General features: G+C 53.7%; 5 protein-coding genes across 5 annotated transcripts; 3 read left to right on the top strand and 2 right to left on the bottom strand.

Moving 5' to 3' along the window:
• Positions 1-5: 5 nt before the first annotated feature.
• PG985_012472 (uncharacterized protein) lies at positions 6-1508 on the top strand (the record flags this gene model as incomplete). Its single annotated transcript, XM_066832238.1, has 2 exons — positions 6-57; positions 127-1508. 2 exons carry the CDS (start codon positions 6-8, stop codon positions 1506-1508), a joined length of 1434 nt encoding a protein of 477 aa, XP_066680288.1.
• A 464-nt stretch (positions 1509-1972) lies between these two features.
• PG985_012471 (uncharacterized protein) lies at positions 1973-3743 on the bottom strand (the record flags this gene model as incomplete). Its single annotated transcript, XM_066832237.1, has 3 exons — positions 1973-3088; positions 3154-3288; positions 3573-3743. The coding sequence occupies 3 exons, from the start codon at positions 3741-3743 to the stop codon at positions 1973-1975; spliced, it is 1422 nt and encodes a 473-aa protein (XP_066680287.1).
• Positions 3744-5232: 1489 nt separating this feature from the next.
• PG985_012470 (transcription initiation factor TFIID subunit 1) lies at positions 5233-9278 on the top strand (the record flags this gene model as incomplete). The annotated part of the gene is made up of 4 exons (XM_066832236.1): positions 5233-8522; positions 8574-8630; positions 8693-8902; positions 9167-9278. 4 exons carry the CDS (start codon positions 5233-5235, stop codon positions 9276-9278), a joined length of 3669 nt encoding a protein of 1222 aa, XP_066680286.1.
• A 5739-nt stretch (positions 9279-15017) lies between these two features.
• Positions 15018-16998, top strand: PG985_012469 (uncharacterized protein; the record flags this gene model as incomplete). Its single annotated transcript, XM_066832235.1, has 3 exons — positions 15018-15073; positions 15136-15292; positions 15358-16998. 3 exons carry the CDS (start codon positions 15018-15020, stop codon positions 16996-16998), a joined length of 1854 nt encoding a protein of 617 aa, XP_066680285.1.
• A 1673-nt stretch (positions 16999-18671) lies between these two features.
• PG985_012468 (uncharacterized protein) lies at positions 18672-21959 on the bottom strand (the record flags this gene model as incomplete). Its single annotated transcript, XM_066832234.1, has 3 exons — positions 18672-18778; positions 18849-21698; positions 21761-21959. 3 exons carry the CDS (start codon positions 21957-21959, stop codon positions 18672-18674), a joined length of 3156 nt encoding a protein of 1051 aa, XP_066680284.1.
• Between the last annotated feature and the right edge of the window lie 76 nt (positions 21960-22035).

Here is a 22035-nt window from a genome sequence, read left to right as displayed (position 1 = left end):
CCATCATGGCTCAACCACTCACTACGGCATCTGTGCCGACTGATATCTACGGTGGAGGTATGTTGTCAAAATACCAGCCTCACTTTTGGATTTGATAAAGAGGTGGACGCTGATCACCAAGAACAGACGAAGTATCAGCTCTCGTCCTCGATGCAGGATACTGCCAAACCCGCGCCGGATTTGCGGGCGAAGATGTACCCAAATCGGTGCTCCCTTCTTTCTACGGCGCCATCAAGGACACCAATGCCGCCTCGGGCTCGCGCAACGTCTTTGGCGATGATTTCATATACGCTCGCCCCGACTTCGAAGTCAAGACTCACATGTCAAGGACCGAGTCCGTTGTGGAAGATTGGGACACAGCTGTGCAAATGTGGGAGGCCATGCTCTTGGACCGCTTGCAACCCGAACGCCGCCAGACGCAGCCCTCTAAGAACGGCCTGAACGACGGCGCGGACGGTGAAGGCGATGTTTCCATGGAGGATGCTGCCGTTTCTGCTGAGAACGCCGAGAACGCCGAGAAGCCCCTTGCCGAGAGCCCGCTGCTCATGACCGAGGCGCCTTGGAACCAGGGTAAGGCCCGGGAGAAGGCTATTGAAATCGCCATGGAGAACTGGGGCTGCCCTGCATTCTGGCTGTCGCGAACACCAGTCTGTGCGGCGTTTGCTGCGGGCAAGGCCAGCGCATTGGTCGTGGATGTAGGAGGCGCAAACACAAGCGTCACTGCCGTGCATGACGGCATGATCCTGAAGCGATCTATCCAGAAGTCGCATGTTGGGGGTATCTGGCTCTCTAACCAGATCCGTTCCATGTTTGACAGCAGTGACCCCAAGATTGAGGTCAGACCTAGCTACATGATCGAGAGCAAGGTCCCAGTCGATGCCGGCGCACCCAGCCAAGCCATCCTCCGCAAACTCAACTTCGATCTCCATCCCTCGTACCGTGCCTATGAGGATGAGCGTCTTCTTACCGAATACAAGGAGTCTGTGGTAGAGGTATGGCGTGGCCCTGGACGCTACTCGAATCCTGGAAACGAGGATCTTGTCAAGACGCAACCCGGCCGCATCTTCGAGATGCCAGACGGCTCAAACCAGATGTGGCGCGAGCAGCGATTCCGCGTCTCTGAGGGCATGTGGGACGAAACCGCCCAACTCCCTACGACCTCGGAGGAAGAGCGCATTACCAAGGCTCAGACGGTTCCTGAGCTGATCCGCGCCTGCCTTAACGCTGTGGACGTGGACTTGCGACCCAACTTGCTCGGCAACATTGTTGTTACGGGCGGCACGAGTCTGCTGAACGGGTTCAATGACCGCCTGAACAACGAGCTGATGACCATGTACCCCGGTATGCGAGTCAAGTTGCACGCGGCTGGTCTTACTACGGAACGACGGTTCGGAGCGTGGATTGGCGGCTCCATCCTGGCAAGCTTAGGTACATTCCACCAAATGTGGATTTCGAAGAAGGAGTACGACGAGAACGGCGCTGGCATCGTGGAGAAACGTTGTAAGTAAAGCGTTTCTTGGGGAATAGGGGGCTGAGAATAGATGGAGTATGGTCCCAAGAAAGAAAAGTCGATGTTATGGATCGCCGCTGAGCCTCTCTTTACCTCGATATCTGATACAGTGAGATGCGTTTTCCGGAGGTAATGGCGTTTGGAGTAAAAAGGTCACTGAGATGAAGGAGTATAACTAGATTAGGAGCAGCCTACTTTGTCTAAAGTAATAGGCTGTATACCTACTTGTATCGAACACCGGAAAGGTGTTAGAATAACGCATCATGGGTAGTCTATGAAATCGCAGTCGCCCTCTTTGGCATGCATATCCGTGGTCTGTCCGTCTATATGTTGAAAAGCAGATCTTTAGTGTCAATGACGTTTCTTCGACCTCCTCCTGACTGGTTTTGAGAGCTTTAGCGGCGAAACTGGTGCGCAATACCGCCAGTCTAGTTGGTTCCGTATAGCAAATCCTGAAGCAGATCACCATCCACTCCAACGCGGCCACACATCGACGATCTCATCCTCACGGCCCCTATTTCGACTGTCCACAATAAGGTACCAGCCATGCTGGGCACCCGTGATACAGGCGTGGTTTGGCCATACCCGTAATCTTTGGCCGACGTATAGGGGGGCGCAGTGCTGTGCTTCGGGCGCACCGGCCCACGTCAGAATGCCATGTTCCTGGGTGACACGGCCGACCTCCCAGCCCTCGTGTTCGGCGGGGAAGTTTGGCCCGGGGACCGGCTGACCTCCACAGTTCCAGGGGCTTACGAGACCCCAGGCGCTGTAGTGCTGCCCGGGCGTCGAGCCTTTGTCTTTGCAGGGCTCGCGGGCCAGAGCCAGGGTGCCGCCGTTGATGAGCGCCTCCGCCGTGTTGCCGTTGGCGCCGTTCCGCTGCGGGTACAGCGAGACAACTTCGACGAGGACGGTGAGCGCCAGGGCGGCGGAGTTGAGGTAGTCCGACGAGCGGGCGTGCGAGGCGAGCTGCTGGACGTCCAGGGTAGTGTAGACCCCGGCGTGCGCCTCGAGGGTCAGATTCTCGGCCTTGAGCGTGGCGATCAGATGCGACATCTTGTTGACCAGGGCTTCGGAGGGCGTTGACGCGTCACCGCACGCCGGGGCCGGCTCGCTGAATCCGGGGTGCTGTAAGGAAGTCACCTGCGGCGAGGCACCGACGGCGATGATGAGGGGGTGGTCCGGTCGTTCCTTGCGCACGACCTGGGCGGCTCGGTACACGGCGCCGAACTCGGTGCCTAAGTATTCCAGCGCCTCCCAGTCTGATCGAGTGTCGTAGGACTGGCTGGTATGAGTATAGACGCCCAGGAACTCGCAACATCCTACGGCTTCGGAGACGAGAAGCTTGTCGATCAGGCTGTTGCATTCAGGGGTGTCCGGGATCACGCCGGCCCGGTCGCTCCCGCAATTGACCTTCAGGAACACCAAGGGCGGGTTTCCGGACTTGCTGGCCAGAGCGGTCAGGTGCTTGATCTGGTCGGGGTGGTCGACCATTACGGAGAGACCGCCGGGGCCGAGCTGGGCTGATATAGGGGCCAGGCGGTCCACACATGTCGAGTATATCGGGAAGGCAAAAAGTAGCTATGTGCACACGTTAGAGCCCTGGTACCGAATGAGCAGGGGGGTTTTCGTGGGCATTTGCCTACATTGACTTTGCGGCTGCTTTCCTGGTATTCCTTCAGAAGCGGTACGATGTTCTCGGCCTCAGCTAAGGTTGATACGGCGATATTGACAGGGGTGCTGCTTTTGTCTCCAACTTGAAGCCGTGTAAGTTCAATTGTCTACTCAAAGGTAATAACTTGTGCATTAGCTCATTGACCTAGAATTCAAGGGGCTGAGAAAAAGGAAAATCCATCCAGCCAGCCTTTACCCCAAATGACACGGGCAATCAGTCAATCTTTCCAATTGGCATGAGTTTAGCTGTGATTTGCCTCGAAGCTATAGGCCTGCCTATAAGGTGCATTACAATGTCGCAAGGCAGATGAAGCCCTCTACGCTTCCTATCTTGTGAAGCTGCTTCCTAAGGGAGGTTGTGATAGGCATGTACAAACAATCCAGCACTTACTTTATGAGTCTTGATGTGAGCACGCCAGTTGAGGTTCAGCCTCTGAGCTGCACCCAGCATCAAATTGCAGTTGGCCTCGACCTTGGCCAGGTCCAGCACCAGGGCCGGGGTGGGGACGTTATACAGGCTCTTGCCCACATACTGCGCCTTTAGCAGCTCCCCTGTTGCCATTGTGTGTGTGCAAGTGTGTGCGCGCGTTCTTGCTGGTTCGGCGCAATGTCAAAGACCAATGGAGGCAAGTACGGTCAAAGAATTCCAAGCTGTCGAACGGTCGTGAGAAGACGGTATCTACCAGCCAGGAAGGAAACAATGGGAATTGGGACAGCGATAGCGGCGGGCGCTGGTTACATGTACTTTTACCTACCTACTTTTATTAGCCTCAAGGGCCGGTCTAGGTAGTTGGTAGGTAATGTTTTACTTGTCTGCTATCTGTGAGGCCTGGCACGGCTGGGTCTGACTCCACTCTCGTCTATAGTGATCCAGAGTTGGATTCACCCACGTGTGTGATATTATTACTCTATGTCAATGTCAATACCTGAGGTCATGCCTGTCAGGTGTGCATATACATACATACATATGTATGTACGGGTACCATGTCGTGACAGGTCCCACCTCAAAACGTACATTCAGGAAGATGCATAGGTAGTCGAATTGACACTTGCAGTCGTGATTGACCCCTCGCTTTGATCGGAACTCGTGAATTACAGGAGCCCGATTTTTTCCTTTGTCAAGCCGTTACAATTTCAACTCAACCAGCTGGCTAGGCAATGAGAAGGACCTGATCTTCAGGCTACCAATTAAAGTCTAGATCTTAATATGGCAGCATATTTTAGTTCGTTGCTGTCCATCCGGTTTTACTCCTTATATAACTGTCGGAAGGCCTCAGGCAAGTGGACCGAGGTAAGTGGGAGGGAGAAACTGAGCTGCGTTATCAATCTACCTTCCTACCTAGGTTACCTAATCACGACAATCAATCATTGGCGAGTCAGTGAGATGTGTTGGCTGTCAGGTACCTCCTAGCAAACAATCAGACAATCAACTTTTATCACCGCTCGTTTCACTACATGCACCTCGATTCTGCATTGTCGCCAGACACCTTGGCAACAACTTCGTAATGTTTCTCGCTAACGCTAACGGAGGTCGTCCAGTTCCAATTTTTCATTCCCTTCATTGCATTTACAGGTGACTTCAGTGCAAGCATCAATTCATCAACATACCTACCCAGCTCCTAGTTGCTCATCCTATATGATGTGCTCATCCACAGTTGTTACCTAGCCACATCTTTCACAGCCACATATTGCCAATTCCCACTGCTGTTCCCCGGATCAGTGGGTCGGTGGCTAGTGTCAAAACGCGCTGTCTAGGCACCATCAACTCCACTCAAGGTCTTGGCGCCACTTCTCGTCACCTCTCCAACATTCATTCAACATTAACCTAGTCGATTCACGCGGTGCCTACAACCATCTCTCGACTCTGGCTGCGCTGGCCACAACCGATAACCATCGCGCTAATCCGACACAATCAGCTTCCATGGTAGCGACACGAATCTCGGCCTTTTTTCGGAATGAAATAATAATTCGACCTGTCCGAGGTCACGCGCGCGTGGTTCCAGACTTTCTAGGAGGGCTACGACTGTGAAGAGGAACGGAAACTCGACGCCATGTCCGACGAACTTGACATGCTGGCCGCTGACGGCTTCGCAGGTGCTGAGGATGTGGAAATGGCAGAAGACTTCAGTGAACTAAACGGCCAGCCTGTCAAAAGTGTCAAGGCCGAAGGACGAGATTCCCCCGAGTTTGATACCATCGACTGGTCAAACCAAGCCGACGAAGATGACAAGGCGATCGAGACGATGTTGGCTGGAGTTAGCGGTGGACAAGGCGCAAAACTGAACCTGGAGGGCTTCGGTGACAAGCAACTGGACCAGACCGACAAGGCTGACGACGCCATCGACTACGAGGATATCAGTGACGATGACATCGCTTCGGAGGATGGCGCCCGCAAGGACCTTGATACTAGCATGTCTCAGGTTCCTAACATGACCGAAGATAGTGGTACTAGTCATGACCACGACCATGACGGGTTTGATGACCTATTTGGTGATGGCGACGATAACTTGATCCCATCCTCCCCGCCAACCACAGAACCGCCAACTCAGCCTACGCAAGAAGACGAGCGCGACCTCAAGGGCGAAACTGATGGTGAAGCCAACCGCTCTTCTATCCCTGCTGCACCGAGCGCAGCTCCAGTCGACGCCAACGTTACCGATGATGATTGGAATAACATGTCTTTCGAGGAGCGTATGCGCCTCAACTTCCCTCAACAAGGGGAAAGCAGTGTTAGCGCTTGGGTCAATGAACAATCGAGCCGTCAGGACCACTCTGCCATTCCGGTCCCGCCTCAAAATGTCGACGAACTGCTCGAGCAGAAGTTTCCCAGCTTTGCACCTCACAAAATCCTCTATTTCAGGGAGCTCTTCCAGGAATGGCCGGCTGAGTTTAGCTATAAAGAACCGGTCAAGAGCCCGCCTGCTCTGGTTCCTACCAAGTTGGAGCTCGAACTTGAGGGCGACTCTGCCAAGCTGTTCCGTCTCTCCGACAGTACCATTGCGGCAACACAGAAACGGCCACAGCAGCAGTATGGCGAGGAAAGTGAATGGAGTCGCTTCATGGGGTCCATCGCTATGGACATGGAAGAGCCAGAATCGGATTCCGAAGATGAAAATGAGCCTGTCGGCGGTTACACCCTGACCGAGATCGCGACAGTGTGCGAGGATTGGGACAATGTCCACGATCCAACGGCAGTGCTAGATAGGGCAAATGGCCTTGTCACACCTCCGCATAATGAGGATGAAGAAATGGATGACTGGGATCGTGAGTTCCTGCAGCCCGACCGCCAGCAACCTAAGAAGAAGCGGAAGATTGAGATTGGTCTGCCTGATATCTCGTCATTTGATACGTCTGGCATCGAAAACTTTACCGAGGCTACCAAACGTTTCGGCCAGCGAGTTCGACTTGATCTCAATGACCCTTTCTTGCTCATAGAGGATCTGCAGTCTGACCGGCCCAAGAAGCGCCCAAGGATCGAGGAGAAAACGACGCGTATGGCGAACGGGCAACTTGGCAGGGATGTCAAAGCTCGCTTCAACATCTCCAACGATGAAGCCTACAATGCTCTCAAGGCTAATAACAAGAGCAAGGTCAGAGCTACACTTGGAAATCTTGCGGTGGAGCACAGTTTGCCAGCTCTCAAATTGACGTTCCCCTTCTACCGCACGAAGCTTGAGGGCAACTTCTGGGAGCACCACCGGAAGAAGTTCGATTTGGAAAAGCTTGTGCGGAGTGCCATCACATTCAAGAAGCATTCCAAGACGAAGCGGAAAGAGCTCAAGAACAGGAGCGTACAGGACATCTTCAGGACTAGCAAGGATCTAAGTCTAAACGACAACTCGTCAGCTGTGCTATTTGAATACTCGGAGCAGGCGCCCGTCATGCTATCCAACTTCGGCATGGGAAGTCGTGTGATCAACTATCATCGTCGCAAAGATGACAAAGAGGAAGATAGCAAGACGACCAAGGCTGACATTGGCGAGCCGCACATACTAATGCCTGAAGACAAGTCACCGTTCTCCATCTTTGGCAAGGTCGAGCCTGGCGAGACCGTCCCAACACTTCACAACGAGATGTACCGGGCTCCCATCTTCAAACATGAGCCACGGCCAAACGATTTCCTTCTCGGCTTTAGTACTAATGTTCATGATGGACCACGATTCTACTTGAAGGCCATCGATCACATATACGTTGTGGGCCAAACATTCCCCTCCGTCGAGGTTCCCGGTCCCCACGCCCGCAAGGTCACCAGCACGGCCAAAAACCGACTGAAGATGATCTCTTATCGCATGATGAGAAAACGGCCAACACAGGACGTTGATATTCATGAGATCACACCTCACGTATTTGACAAGTTCGATCCACAGAACAGGTGCGTCAACATTAACGATCACATATACAATTTCCCCGTCCCCCCAAACAGACGAGGGACAGACATTTCTCAGAGAATAGACCATTTCTACAGTTTCACAGACAAGAAAGCAGAGAAGTACGAACTAACACAACGTAGACAAAAGATGAAAGAATTCCTGGCCTACGACCGTGACTCTAAGACCTGGAAGCTCAAAGAAGGCGAGTCGCTGATGGATGAGAAGGACATCCGTGCCATGATCAAACCTGAAGATGTCTGCTTGATCGAGGCCATGCAAATCGGACAGATGCAATTACAAGCCGCCGGTTACGACGTGAACAGAAAGAACGCTACCACTGCGGATGACGAGGAGGAAGGCGGGGCTGAGGAGCCTCTGGCTATCAAAATGGCACCCTGGAAGCTCACGTCCAATTTCCTCGAAGCCAGTGCGCAAAAGGCCATGGTGGCACTCCATGGTGAGGGTGACCCTACAGGCCATGGTCTCGGTTTCAGTTTCATCAAAACGTCCATGAAGGGAGGTTATATCAACGCTGTACAAGGGCCACTTGCTACTAGCGCCGATGCTATTGAGAAAGAGCGCAAAGCCAACGGCGGCCATTCTTACAATGTGAAAAAGCAGCACGACATGTACACGGCTGCTATCGGTGACATCTGGGAGCGACAGAAGTCTACACTGTCAGATCCTACGACACACGAAGACGCGGATGTCTTGGACACAACCAATGAAGATGATCGATTTAACACTAGGAAATCCGACTACACGCCAGCTGTTCATGTCGATGACGGGCGCAGCCAATTCTCACGCACTAGCACGGGTAGCCGGCTCCAGAACAAACGCAAGTTGAAGATCAACCGTAAGGTGCGAGACGAGGATGGCAACGAGAGGACGGAGACGGTCATTCTAGACAATCCTGCTGTCATCAGAAACTACGTCAAACTGAGGAAAGAGACGGAAGAAACCTCTCGAGAGTAAGTGCTGGCGGCCCTTCTTGTCGTGGATCTCTGCTAACAGATGTACAGTGTGTACAGCCTCAAGGCTACTGGTGATGCAGATGCCGACAGGGAGCGTATGAAACTGTAAGTTGCCCCTTTGATTTCCAATATGTGTGAATCTGCTTACTGACCTGCACATGGTGTAGTGTCGAAAAGGAGTTGTCGCGTCTGCTCAAAAATCAGGATCGACGTCAAGTGCGCGAGAAACAGGGCAAGGGCAAGAAGAGGAAAAATGCCGTGGCCGACCCCGATGCAGCATCCCCGGATCCGTCTGGTTCTGCCGATAAGACGGCAGGAGGCACGACCCGGAAGTGCGCAAACTGTGGGCAGGTTGGACACATCAAGACCAATAAAAGGTTTGTCCATCGATGCGATCCCGAAACTTTCAATGACCTGTTTCCCTCCACCTCAGATGCCTGGGGTTTGTCCCACGCGGGGGCATATGTTTGCGAGAAATGAGACTGTCCCTTGGCTGCTCTTGTTTACTCGATCGCCTAGTGGCAGCTTCTAGTTGAAGCGTACTCTTAGGGGGAAAGGAGCTTTCCCCCCATTTCCTTCACCATATCTCATCGCTCAGAGATTTGCGGTCAGCAACGTCGCTAACTCATGTGGACTAATAGCAAATGTCCTCTACTCAACGGCACCATCACGAATCCCGATAGCGCCAATGACAGCGGAGGCTTTGGTTCTTTCAGCGCCCCGGCGGCTGGCGGTTCAGCAGTCTCCCCCTAGTGAGCGAGTTTCTTTCCATGCTCACGGGGCATATGATAGGCTGGTGGTTAGGATGGATTATGACCCAAATATGGAAGCGAGGGTACCTGCATGGAAAGGGGCAAGCATCAAAATTGGCGTTCAGGTTTATTATTTTCTGACCTTGGCCTTTTCTCTCTGCATCGTGAGGCCCACGATGTAACACTACTGAGATCACTTGCGAAGTAGTAGGTTACTGGAAAGCATCATGATAGGTTGCTGTCCAATGAGAGAATTCACCTACAGACAGCAAGCACCACTAATACACACAAGCAATAACGGTAGTGCAGATATAGCTCTAGTCGTATTGTTGAAACATGATACCCAGAAATGTAAGCAGTCCGATGACTGGGTGATATATTTGGCCAGCTGTAGTCATCAGGGTTCTTTGCCAGGGTGCGAGCGCCTAAAACATACTATATCTCGAGAGTTGTGAAGATCTCCTGCCGAGACAGATCACCAAGGTCTAGTCCGGTATCGACCCGGATGCGGTTGGATGGGAGGAATAAACCCCTGTCTGTTTGTTGCGGCGTTGGTGGTGGTGGTGCCCGCCCTGATAGCCGTTCATCTGTGTGATATGGATAGCCATAGTCCCGGGGATAGATAGCTAGCATGCATGCATATAAAAAAAAGTCGATAACCATCGCAATTGCGCCTAGCGTGTATGTGCAGATAGGGTGCCCCGAGAAACGCATGCAGGTCTACCATTGCTAAACATAGTACCCGAGGGATGCGGTTCCTGCAGCTCGGGAGTGTATTATCCCATGATGGCAGCTTACGACTCCATGTACATGTATCCAATCCGTACCTGCTCGTTGGGTGCATATGTTCCTAGTTGAGATGTAGCCTGTATGTCGACATGTCTTGTCTTGGTCAAGTTGCACCACCACCACCCAGAAAGGATTTCTTGACTGGCGCTGATGCTGATGCAAGGTCACACATCCAGATAATGGGTTAATTAGGCCAGCTTACGATCTCGATGTTATTGGGAAAATACCCCGCGCCGCGCGGGCGCACACAAGATATGCAGGATGCCTACCCGGCTGGGGATCCCATCTCCGTCCGGGTGCTCCATGGAATTGGAGATGGATGTTGATCACCCAGGTCTACTACCTACCCTGCCTGCGAGCCTGCGAGCCTGCCTGTCTGCCGTAAGCCATGCCCATATTTCGTTTCGTTCTTGTTGGTTTTTTTTACCTACCCTATTTTTTCCTTCGCTTTCTTCTTGCGGTGTGCAGTTTGACAGTACATACAGCCGGAACCTCGCCTACCCGAGGTCGAAAGGAGCTGGCCGAGGGATAACCCGCGTACGTAAGATTCCGTGGAACAAACGAGGGGTGATATACTAGCAAGGGTAAGATTATATGTATGTGTCGTCAAATACCGAAAGTACAATCAATACAGCGGTCTATCCACACACATACTCTCTCTGGTCTGGTTGGCCTCCGAGGTTGGATAGGACCAGCGAACCCCGTTCTCCCCCCTCACCTGGTCAGAAACCTGGTGTCCCGGATTGCAGCTGATCCACACCGGTCCGTTGGATATATGTACATATTAATATGCGACCGAATATATAGCACATCACAACATTCATTTGTGTGCTGATCTCTGCAGTCAGTTGGTTTACGTACATGTATATTGCCCACTTGGGCGGCTAATCTGGGGTGATGTGATCAAGTAAGTATGTATGAATGAAGCCAACGACTAGGTCGGTGTGGGTGTGCCAGCGCCGTTCGGTCGGTAGACCTTACGAATCCCGAAGGCAGGCAAACTTGACGGCCGCCTATCTGCGGGCCACGAACAAAATACTACGTACATACATGTAAGATATTATAATCCCCTTGACCATAGGCGTTTGTCCGGCTGTCGTCGATCCGGAGATGGAGGTTCGATGGAGACCAGCGCAACACAAATGACTCGGTCCCATGAATCGGGCCCGCCCAGAGATTCCCATTGAGACAGACAAACCACAAGAGGGTGTTGGGCTCACTCACTCACGATCTCACTCGCCATCCCGGGCATCAGCGTTGCATCGCTATCACAAGCTCTTTGCTGTGCGCATAAGCTGAACCATTGGAAAATGAAGTGTGTGAGAGCGTTTGTTTAGGTTCCCCGGGCTAGCGTTGGCCTGGATAGTGTGTGGGAGCAGGGAAGGAGTTGTTTCTTGTTGAATGGCTTGCCAGCCTGCAAGGATCATCTCGGCCGTTTCTCTGCTGCGAGGGCTTGGCTTCCGGGCTTGGAGGGCTAATTTACCCACCTGAGCCAGGCGCGCTCGAGGGCTAATTGGCCGGAAGGGGACGAAGGTGAGAAAGTTGTGCGACATAGCGATGCAGGCAAGCGGGGTACTGTTGCTTGCTGCTGCTGCTCTGTTTCTATAAATAGCTATTTTTAGCAACGGCATCATCATCGCGTGGTTGTGTTGTGCCTGTGCTATGTAAGTATGCATGTATGTGAGTGGGCTTGGCAGCAACCCTTCCCAGATTGGCGGGGGTGGGAATCTGCTACTACTACCACTCACTACATACCTTAGCCTTGCCTTTCCTTACTGCACAACTCCAATCAGCATCTCTAGGACGTCCCCAATACTGCAAGGCATTTGGCCAACTATCCCTCTAGCGTCCCATGGACGCCCGGCGCTTAACTTTGGGCCCATGGGGATGCTCGAATCGTAAGAACAATGCAGCCATACCGGGACATGACACCACGAGCCGGCCGACCAGAAAGGCACCCACCCCTCTATAGTTGAAGGTTTATCAAGCCCCAATTCTGGTGTATCTGCTGCAGGGCCCATGCAGGCACCGATGTCTGTTGCTTACTCGGGACCGGAGTCTTTCTGGGTGCAGGCCGTGGTACAGACCTGCCAACGTCAACGACAACCTTCAATCGGCGCCCCATGCATGAGTGACAAGAGCGCGACGGTTGCATTACCTCTACCTGCCTTACGCAACATGTCGTCTCTGCTTGGGCCGCGAGTTCTCGGTTGGGTATGCCGCACCGCACGCACGTCAGCAGAGAAATGAGACGTCCCTTTGCCGTGCTTCAGAATATCTAAACATGGTCACCAGATGACGAAAACGTTCTATATCGAGCACCCTCAAGCAAGGTCTCGCTTAACCGTGGTGGGGTGATAGACGTCCGTCCTGTCGTTATTGGCCGGAATGGTATGCCTTTTTCTCATCCTGGAAGCCGAGGAGACAGCGCGGTTCTAAAAGGGAGTAAGGGGGAGATTGGAGAACCGCGTGAAGATTGTCAGGGTCATTGAAGAAGAGTAATCACCAGGGGAGGAAAAACCTTCGAGAAGCATGCTGAATTCCCAAAAATAAACACAGCCACCGTTGAGGCTCTAGGGGTCTCGGCTGTGATTGGGGACATGTTTCGCAACCAAGATGCAAGTAGGTAACAGGCGATGATGCATCTACTAAGCTGCAGAACCCGGCGGTCGCTGATTGGTAAGGCTGAAGGTAACGTCTGCCCCGGGCCAGGTTAGTCATCTGTGTCCATGGCGAAGAGGATCAGTCAGGTACATAGCCGGTCGGTTCTCGTTACGTGCAGACAGGTCACATCATGACAACCGTCATCAAGCAATGCTAGGGGTACCTGGCATCCACCATGTAGCTTTCCAGGGCATGTGACGATGGTTGCGGAGAGTGGGCAGAGCCAAAGAGACTCTCTTGGCTTTGCCCAGTCGAACGTTGATGCGAGTCTCATAATCATCTAACCCACCAGGACGGCTGCTCTTGTGGGAGACTGCATGGCAGCAGCAAGACGATAGACAGATCAATAGCCAGTGTCCGTTGTGTATTGCCCGTTGTGCTGTGGTGTGTACATCGCAAGAAGGACCAAATGGATCGAGGCTTGCTGGGGATCCTGCCGCAGTGCCGCATCTGTCACATCACGGACTTGGTGGTGACCAGTGCTGACAAGCCACCAGGAGCCGCTACCGAAACCAGCGAGCAGAACAAAAACCTTGTTACACATCCACCTCCAGCCATACCTACGTACCGAGTATCACATTGTATGTGTAGTAGTATAGTGGGCACGCCTGAAGAATTGGGTTTGCTGGAGTTCATGTGTTATCCCAATCCAGGGTAGTCTCGAGGGGATTTAGCCTTAATGCATTAACCACTACGAGAAGGTGGGGAGTGGAACATGGGCATGGAAGCAACTTCGGAGCAACGGTTTCTCGGGATAGTCGAGAAAAGGTGGACAGGCTATTCCCCCCTTCGCTGCCCATTGGCCCAATTGAAATCCGTGGACGGCACTTTCCATCTCCCTCATTCAAGCTTGCATTTGCTTGGCAGCACAGAAACGGTGTGAGACTAACCTAGAGGGCAGGACAGAGTCCCAGGATAGGCAGGATGGGCAGGATAGGCAGGCCGTGGTATGCAAACCCCGATGGCTACAGCAGCTTAGGACCAGAGCCTGCTGGCACCGGCAGGTACATGCGCGCCGTACTGTACATACATGCGTAATGTTCGGCGGCCCTGGGTAGGACTCGACTTGATTCATCAATCAATCAATCAATCAATCAATAGGTTGTTACTCCGTACTGCTGCTGCCAACCTCAGGCCCGCCCACTTTCTTCGAGGCGTCTGTCCTGATGAGATGAGCAGCGACCGACGAGACAGAGACAGCGAGTGAGAGCCAGACCAGAGTGTGTGTCCATCGAAAACCCCCCCGCCCTCGCTCCCCCCCCGTTCCCCCCCTTCCCATTCCCTCCAGTCTTCTTTTTTTTTTTTTTCTCTGCTCCCATCCCGAGCAAGTGACAAGACGTGGTGAACACGATCCATCTATTATTAGAATCAACCAGCCAATTCAGCCCCATCGCCCTGCACAAGCACCGACGTCTGTAAGTACATAGCGTTTTTTGATGTTTGCATGTATCATTGTATCTATCTCTATCGCGACCGCGGGCGAGCATCGACGACACCAACTCCTTTCTGCAGACAGACGGTAGGAAAGAGACATCGCGCACCCGACCGAGAGAGGAGCGCGCCGTGGTGATCCGGCGAGAATTGTTGAAAAGCAGGCGTGTGCGCAGCTCGACTTCCTGCCTCTCTGTCCCTCTCCCATCCATCAAGCCCCGTTTCATGTTTTGACCCGCACCCGTTCCCTCTATTCTCTCTCACACACACTCACACTCCCTTCTCTCCACAAGACTACGTACGCAACGGGCTCTTTTCTATTCATCCTTGGCCCCAAGGCTAGCAAGGTCGTCGCCTTTTTTTTTTCTATCTTTATCTCTTCTATACATACACACACAGACTATACATAGATCTCTCTCCATACTACCTACACTTCACTTTTTTGGCTTGTTGTTGTTGTTCCTGTATAATCTATCCATCTGCATGTCCATCGCCCTCCCCAAAAGTCAAAAAGGCCGGCTTCCACTAGTTCCAAACTCTGTTATTTCTTATTGCATTGGTTAGAGCTTGGTTTGACAGCGCCCACCCGACCATAGTCTGCCACCTTTCGGCGCGCCATCTCCCCGGCACCTCGTTATACCCATATTCGCCCGCCGCCCGTCGCAATTCGACCTCTGCCTGCACCAGGACACACCAGTCTTCCCGACCGCAACTGCAGCATTGGGCGACCACGACCCCGAAGGGATCTAGAACGAATCCAACCCCGGCGGAACTCCCGTCGCAATTGTCTATATAGCCCCACGGAACGCCGCGCTCTTTCGTCCGTCTCCCCGGCAAATCAGCCATCTAATCCAAGATGGGGCGGAGAAAGATTGAGATCAAAGCGATCAAGGATGACAGGAACCGCTCAGTGTAGGTTTACCCCCAACTCGCGCGCGCATTGCCGGCCGAGACTGACTTATCCCGCCGTACAGGACCTTTTTGAAGCGCAAGGGTGGTCTGTTCAAGAAGGCGCACGAGCTCTCTGTCCTCTGCTCCGTCGATGTGGCCGTCTTCATTTTCGGCAGCAACAAGAAGCTCTACGAGTACTCGTCGGGTGACATGCGCGAGCTGATCACGCGTTACACATATGTGCGTATCTGCTCCTCTATATCGCACGGCCGCACAAGGCGAACTAACGAGAATCCCAATTGCAGCACGGTGGGCCCAATGAGCACAAAGGTCCGACGGACTTCAATGGCGGCGACGACGACGACGACGAAGATGGTGACGCCACGCCGCCTCACGGCCACGAGGGCTCCGTTGAACCGCAGATGATTCCTCCTCACTACCAGACGCAAGCGCACCCGCCTTTCCCACAGTTACGAGGACATACTCCGTCAGCCTCGCCGCCCATCAACGGTGTCCCCTTTGTGCCCCGAGGCCACACCCCTCAGCCGCAGATGGGATCTCGACCCTCCTCGAGGACCGACTTCAGACGACCGCCCGCCAACGGCTATGCGTACATGCCCCAGCCCGCAATCTACAACCCGCAAGGCCAGCCCAGCATGTCCAGCATACCGCATATGCCCACCCATCAGCCAACCCAGTTCCCGTATCCGCCTCCCCAGCACCACCAGCAGCCGCAACCTCCGATGCCCCAGTATATGGAAGACAGGCGCTCCTCGGTTCCTCCTCCCAGCTACCAACAAGGCCCCCCGCCAAATCAGTCCATGCAGCGCCCGCAAGCCTCACCGCAGCCTCAATCGCAACAGCTTCCTCAGCAGCCTCAACCTGTGCCGCACATGTCCCCTCCGCAACCGCAACCTCAGCACCTCGAGCCGCCGCAGATTCAGCACCACCCGCCTCCGCAACCGCCGCCGCCGCAACAAGAGCCACAGCAGCCTTTGCCACCAATGGAGCCTAGACCTGATGCTGCGCCTGATAGACCGAACCGCTTTCTCGATACCACTTCCGCAATCAAGAAGTTACCAGCGCGCAAACAGCACAGTATCTTCACTCCTATAGACGAGAACCGCTCTATTCTGTCCCAGCACCTCGAGTCCTTCGGCGCAGAGCCTCGTACCATTAAAGATGAACCTGGCGCGGGAGGTAACCGGGCTCAGTCTGTGGATGTAGGCGCTGTTCAGCGGAATAACGACCACAGCTCCCCGCCGCCACCGCCCCAAAGATCCAACACATCTAATGTGCCAAGCAATCTGGGTCCTGGGCCCCGGAAATCGATATCTGGCTCCATTCCCGAGACTACTTTCACTCCTCCCTCGCGATCTAATAGTCTGAGAGTGGGTGGCGGTGCTCCGAGGCCGAAACTCAAAGTGCAGATTCCCGACGAGGCCTCGGAAGCCGGCAGCAACACCCAAGATTCAGCCACATCGCCAGCAAACCATTCAGAAGCGGCAACACAAGCCAACCGCCGCAGTAATGCTGAATCGCACGGCACCGGCCCTGTTCTTCCACCACCGTCTCCGTCGGCTTCTGCACTGCTTTCTGCGGGCGCAACAGGGCCCCCAAATCCTTTCGCAAGGCCTCTGCCTCAGGCCCAGACCAACAACAATATGAACATCGATACCCCTGTCTCCGCCCTGCCTTCTCGTTTCCTCAATAACGAGTTTCTGCCCAGCCCCAGTACCTTCTATCCCGAATGGAACTTCCGGGGCAACGACAGCAACACTCTTCCAAGCCCCCTGAATTTCGCCACCCCTGTGCATGGTTCTGGTCCCTCTTTTCTAAGGGACGAGAACCCTCACAAACGCAAGAGCCCCGAGATCAACACCGCTGGGCCCTCGTCTGATGGCCCAGAAGGTGTAGAAGCCAAGAGGGTGAGGGTTGACTCCTAGACTGTTTCGGCATATTTTCCTTTTTGGGGCTGTTCGTTTTGTCGTCCCAGCCGCCTAACGAACACATTTCTCCGCATCTCTTCCTGCGGACTGTACAACATCAACACCATCATACTTCTATACCTTCGAAAAGCGGTACGCGAGCATGGCCATTCGGCCTCGATCCACTTGGCGGGCGTGTTTATCGATTATCCCATGAGCTTTGTCGGGGTTTGCCATTTTATACCGCACGAGCGATGTTCGCTTGTCTCTTTTCTGAACCTTCGTTTGGATACCGAAGCATTGTATGGCGTCCTGGTATTGCTATTATATTTGGTTTGTAGTCCGACAGCGGACTATCTTGGTGTGTGGATTGTAATCAGGGCTCGAGTATTCTGATAAATAGAGGGGAGGGCTTTCAGTTGCGCAAGTAAATTGGGCTCTTGTCACATTCTTCACGATGTTTGGATGCTTGCATTTGCAAAGGCATGGGCGAAAAAAGATGAATTTACGAGTGGGCGCATTGGGTTGGGCGTTATCATGGCGTTTCTTTGTCTGGTTCTGCTTTTGTTCTTGTTCTTGTTTTTCGATCTTCGATCAGAGAAGAGAAGAAGGTTGTACGTTAGAACGGTCGAGTGTGTTTCGTCCGCTGTGGCTTTTATCTACGTATATGTTGGGGACTTACTACCGGTTTTGGGAGCAAATTTACTCTTCGCATACAATGAGAATGGTTTTGTTGCCGTATTGTTCAAAATCGTGATCACTGTCTTTCTATATGCCTATCTTCCTTGACGTTTTATGTTTTCAGGGGATAAGCTTGGCTTGCCACGGGCTGTTTAGCTACAAGCAACAGCAATGATCATCCTACGTAACAGTACCAAGGGAGTTTGCCCTGAATGAGAATTCGCCGTCCTACCACGACATTGCTCCTTTCCACAGAAAGAATAAGCGCCTGCATCCTGATAACAACTTCCGACTTGGAGGAAGGTGGCTGCCGACAGCGTGACTCTATTTGTTACGGTTGCATGCATACCCCGTCGAAACCCGGTCACATATACATACCAACCAACATTAACGACATTGCTCTTTTTTCTCAAGAACTAGGGACATACTATGGCATCATATACTGCTTTCCTAGCGGGCTCTGTATTCAAGAGAAGTCACATTGGCACTGCATAAGGCGCAGGCTAGCTAATCCACGCCGGCGCGGCAGAGCGACGCGAAGAGTACGATCAGAAAAAGATATTATTGCTACAAATCCGCTCCCAGTGGACGATTACTAACTTGTCTCACTCTTGGGCCCCTTTTTGTGTGTGTAGATGGGAATAGGGGACAGAAAAAGAAGAACACAAGGACGGGCAAGGCAAGGCGCGCTGGTATATCGAGAAAAAAACAAACAGACAAAAAGCTTTCTAGTGGTATCATCGTGTGGTTGGTGACAAATCTTGATGTGTCGGGGGAAAATTAGAAGCATGGACAAAAAAGGGGGGACAAAGGGCACACCCGGCGGTCCGGGCCAGCCAGCTTGACACGTCAACAGAACGTCAAGACTGTGGCGTTGCGTCAACCCAGTAGATCGGAAGGGAAAGGGAAAAGAAGGGGAAGAAGGGGGACAGGTCCCCCAACAGGGCATGAATTCCAAAAGAGTATTATCCGTCGAGGTGCATCACAAAATCATCATCCCATATCCGTCCCTAACGTCGAGAAGGAGGAGTTCGAGTTTCTGGCGCGGCCGTGTTTTCCATGTTGCCCGTCAGCTCAGCAACACGAGCCTTGATGCGAGCTACGCGCGATTCGATGGCTATCGTTTGTTGTTAGCAAAACTCGCTTGTACATATGTTAGATGTAGAAGAAGGGGGCAGTCTGCTTACTCTCTTCGCCGCTTGTCTCGTCGTCACCGTCGGTCGTTGCCTTGCTATATCCACCCCTGCTGCTTTGATCCTCGCTCTGTCGGGCGCGATCAGCTGCGTTCTTCCTGATCTGTGCCCATCGGTCCTGTGCTAGCACACCAGGCCCAGGCGCAGCCTCCTCATGCTCCTCCTCGGCTTCCTCTCTGAGCCCTTGGTTGCTGGGATGACGTGCGATAGGTGGAGGGGCTGCCTCGTCATCACTGCCGTCCACTTCGGGAACAAACGCCGGCTGATCGGGAAGAGGTCCTTGGTCGAAACGAGAAAACGCATGACTGGCCTCCGCCGCGTCCGCCGTGTCAACCCGGGACATGTTATCATCCATTGAGGGCTCGTATGCTTGCTCAGCGTTGTGGTGTTCCGCCTGGGTAGGGGTTGGGGTGGCTTCCTCGATAGGTTCCATCGGATGCTCCTGAGCTGACACCGCGGCAGGCTCGGGTGGAGTAGGCTCATGTCGCTTCTCAGGAGCAGCTGCTGGCGCTTCCGCAATCATCTTGTTGACATCGCTAGCAGCGTTATCCGGAACTTTGGACCCCCGGTTCTTGTTGCGGCCGAAGAGTTTTCGGAATCCACCTCCAGACTTCTTCTCGTCCTTGTCCTTGTGGAGCTTCTTCTGCTTCTTAGTGCTCTCCGGGCTCATTTTTACCGGTTCAGGAGAGATCATGTTTGATCGAGCTGCCTCCATCGACCCGAAGTCTTGCGGAGGTGGCGGCAGCGGGGAATCACGTCCCGTGGCCCCGGCCCCGGGCCTCTGAAGGGGATGTATGTTTTGAGAAGCCTCGGCTTCCCGGTCGAAATCTCGAGGAGGCTCAGGCGTCCTACTGCGAGATCCGTTGGCCTGTTCGTGTTGGCTTGCCCCTGGAGGTGGTGCCAATCCTGGTGAAGGCTGAGGCGACGCATAGGGCGATTGAGTTTGGGCGTTGGGACGGAGCGAGCCGTTGGTCATCGAGTTGTTCTCCGAGTGTCCGTTCGTCTGCATGGTAGCTTGTCCCAGGCCACGACCGAGATCGGCACTGCCAAGATACTGTTCTCTAATAGCATCCTTGTCGTACTTGTTGGCCCATTTCATTGCGGGTGAAGCCTCCTTCATGACGGCGGGCTGTAGGGTCAGAATGCTGGTCGTCTTCTCCCTCATCAGCTCGGTATCTGTCCGTCCGCGTCGCATCGGAAGAGACGCGTTTTGCATCTCGTGGTGCTCCTTGGCCTGCAGCTGTTGCGCGGCAGCTTGGATCCTAGCTTGCTGGTCCGGCCCAATGCTCGTCTTGCTCAGACCTCCGTTAGGGTTCATTTGACCTTGCTGTTCAAGCGCGCGCTTGCCCGCTACCGACTTACTGCGAGATATACCCTTATCCTTGTTGCGCTTAGTCCAGCTGAAAAGTCCCTTCTTCTCCGCCACATATGCACCAGCCTCGGGCTCCGGAGCGGCCCCCTTGACCATCTCCTCCATGACAAGCCAGCGGCCGGAGCGGATGATCGTTTCTATTACAGCACATCGACCAAAGGCGGATTTTCGATCGGGGGTCTCTTCAGGCGCCAAGCTGCTCATCCACACCCACCAGAAAGCCTCGTCCAAGTCGAATTTAGTGATGTTTGCCAACTCGCCAGGTTCTAAGAACTGGTTGGTTTCAAGCCGTGGGTTGTGAGACTGGGAGCTCCGCTGGCGAACAGTGGTGTCGATAGGCGGGAGTACCTTATCCGGAGGCAGCAGCATTGAGGGACTGTTGGGCGAATCGTCGACAAAGCCGGATGACAAGAAATCGGCCCACGAGGGAGTGGTCGGCCGTCCCAGGTTGGTTCCGCCTGAGGCTGGTGTTGACCTGAGCCCCTGAACGTTCCGCGGCTGGCTCTGAGAATGCCTGGGCTCCTCCTCCTCCTCCTCCTCGACGGCTCCACCAAACCCGATGTCCTCAAATCGTGACCACGAAGCGTCCCGCAGACCAGTCGAATGTTTCGCGCTAGAAACCTGCGATTTCTGGTTTGCAAGGGAGATGGCTTTCAGGACACGGCGGCACTCCTCCGTAAGCGCCTTTACAGGATCATCGTATTCGGAGAACTGATGCAACGCTCGGTCATTTTCGCGGTATTGGAAATGGTTAGCGCGGCGCAGCAGTGCAAACGGAGTAGGCGACACCGAGTCAACAATCATAACGACCCTATTCGTAGTGGATTGCATGAGAGACGGCTTTTGTGGGGGGTACTCGGTTTCCTGCAGGAGCTTCTGCAACGACATGGGAAGCATCGAGATGCCCCCGAGCGTCGGTTGCGGCGCCAGTGACCTCAGATAGGCAAAGAACATGTGGCTCGTGGCATCGGCGGCGGTCAGCCATGATCTGTAGCCGCCCTCGAAGCCGTTGCCGGTATCCTTGTGCTCGAAAGCCCACCAAGAGGCCATGCGGGAGAGCTTGCGGCCGCCAAAGCCGTTCATCTTACCGTGCGCGGCCACCGCCGACAGCAGGTCAAAGTAGTCGAAAATGATGCTGGTGCGCACCTCGTTGTCGACACTCAAGGGTATGAATGTCCTGAACGAGTCGCGGGCCATGTTCGAGTCCTGCTCCCCGACCTTGAAGAGCTCGTAGGCGTCCCATCCCACCACGCCGCCCTGCAGTCGACTCCAGCTCCATTTGAGTACACCAGAGATGACCATAGGCTCCGTCATGCGCAGCTCCTGGACGAGGAACTCGCCCCGCGAAGGTTGGGCGCCATCGAAGAAGTGTCGGATGAAATTGCGCACCGCGCTGGGGTCCGATGTTGGTCGGAAAGGTAAAAGAAGGAACGGCAGGTCGAGAGCTAGAGTTTGCGACATACAAGTCAGTCCTAAGTAAACTTTGCGTGTGGTTATTCTGACCGAGGTGATTAGTAAACAAATTCCAACGTACCCCTAGCCTTGAGCTCCTCGGTACAGGCATGAATGAGCTCGCCAACTTCCTCTGGGTCGACTGAGGTTCGCACGTAGGCGTCTTCCCACGTTGGTTTTTGGGGCAATTGGTGGGTTAGGTCGTCGGCGTTGGCGCCCTTTTTGGACTTTGTTTTTCCCTGGCCGTCTTTGCCCCTAATTCGGGAGAAGAGGCCCGGCATTTTCGCGGATTGGAATGATACGGCGGCTGGGGCTTCTTTTTATCCTAAAATGTACAGCACTGTAGCAAGGGAGGTT

Source organism: Apiospora marii (genome assembly GCF_038362585.1).
Source record: "Apiospora marii strain CBS 49790 chromosome Unknown utg000009l_segment0_segment0, whole genome shotgun sequence".
NCBI lineage: Eukaryota > Fungi > Ascomycota > Sordariomycetes > Amphisphaeriales > Apiosporaceae > Apiospora > Apiospora marii.
The sequence above is the reverse complement of the archived record's forward strand: the minus strand, read 5'-3'. Positions and strand labels throughout refer to the sequence as shown.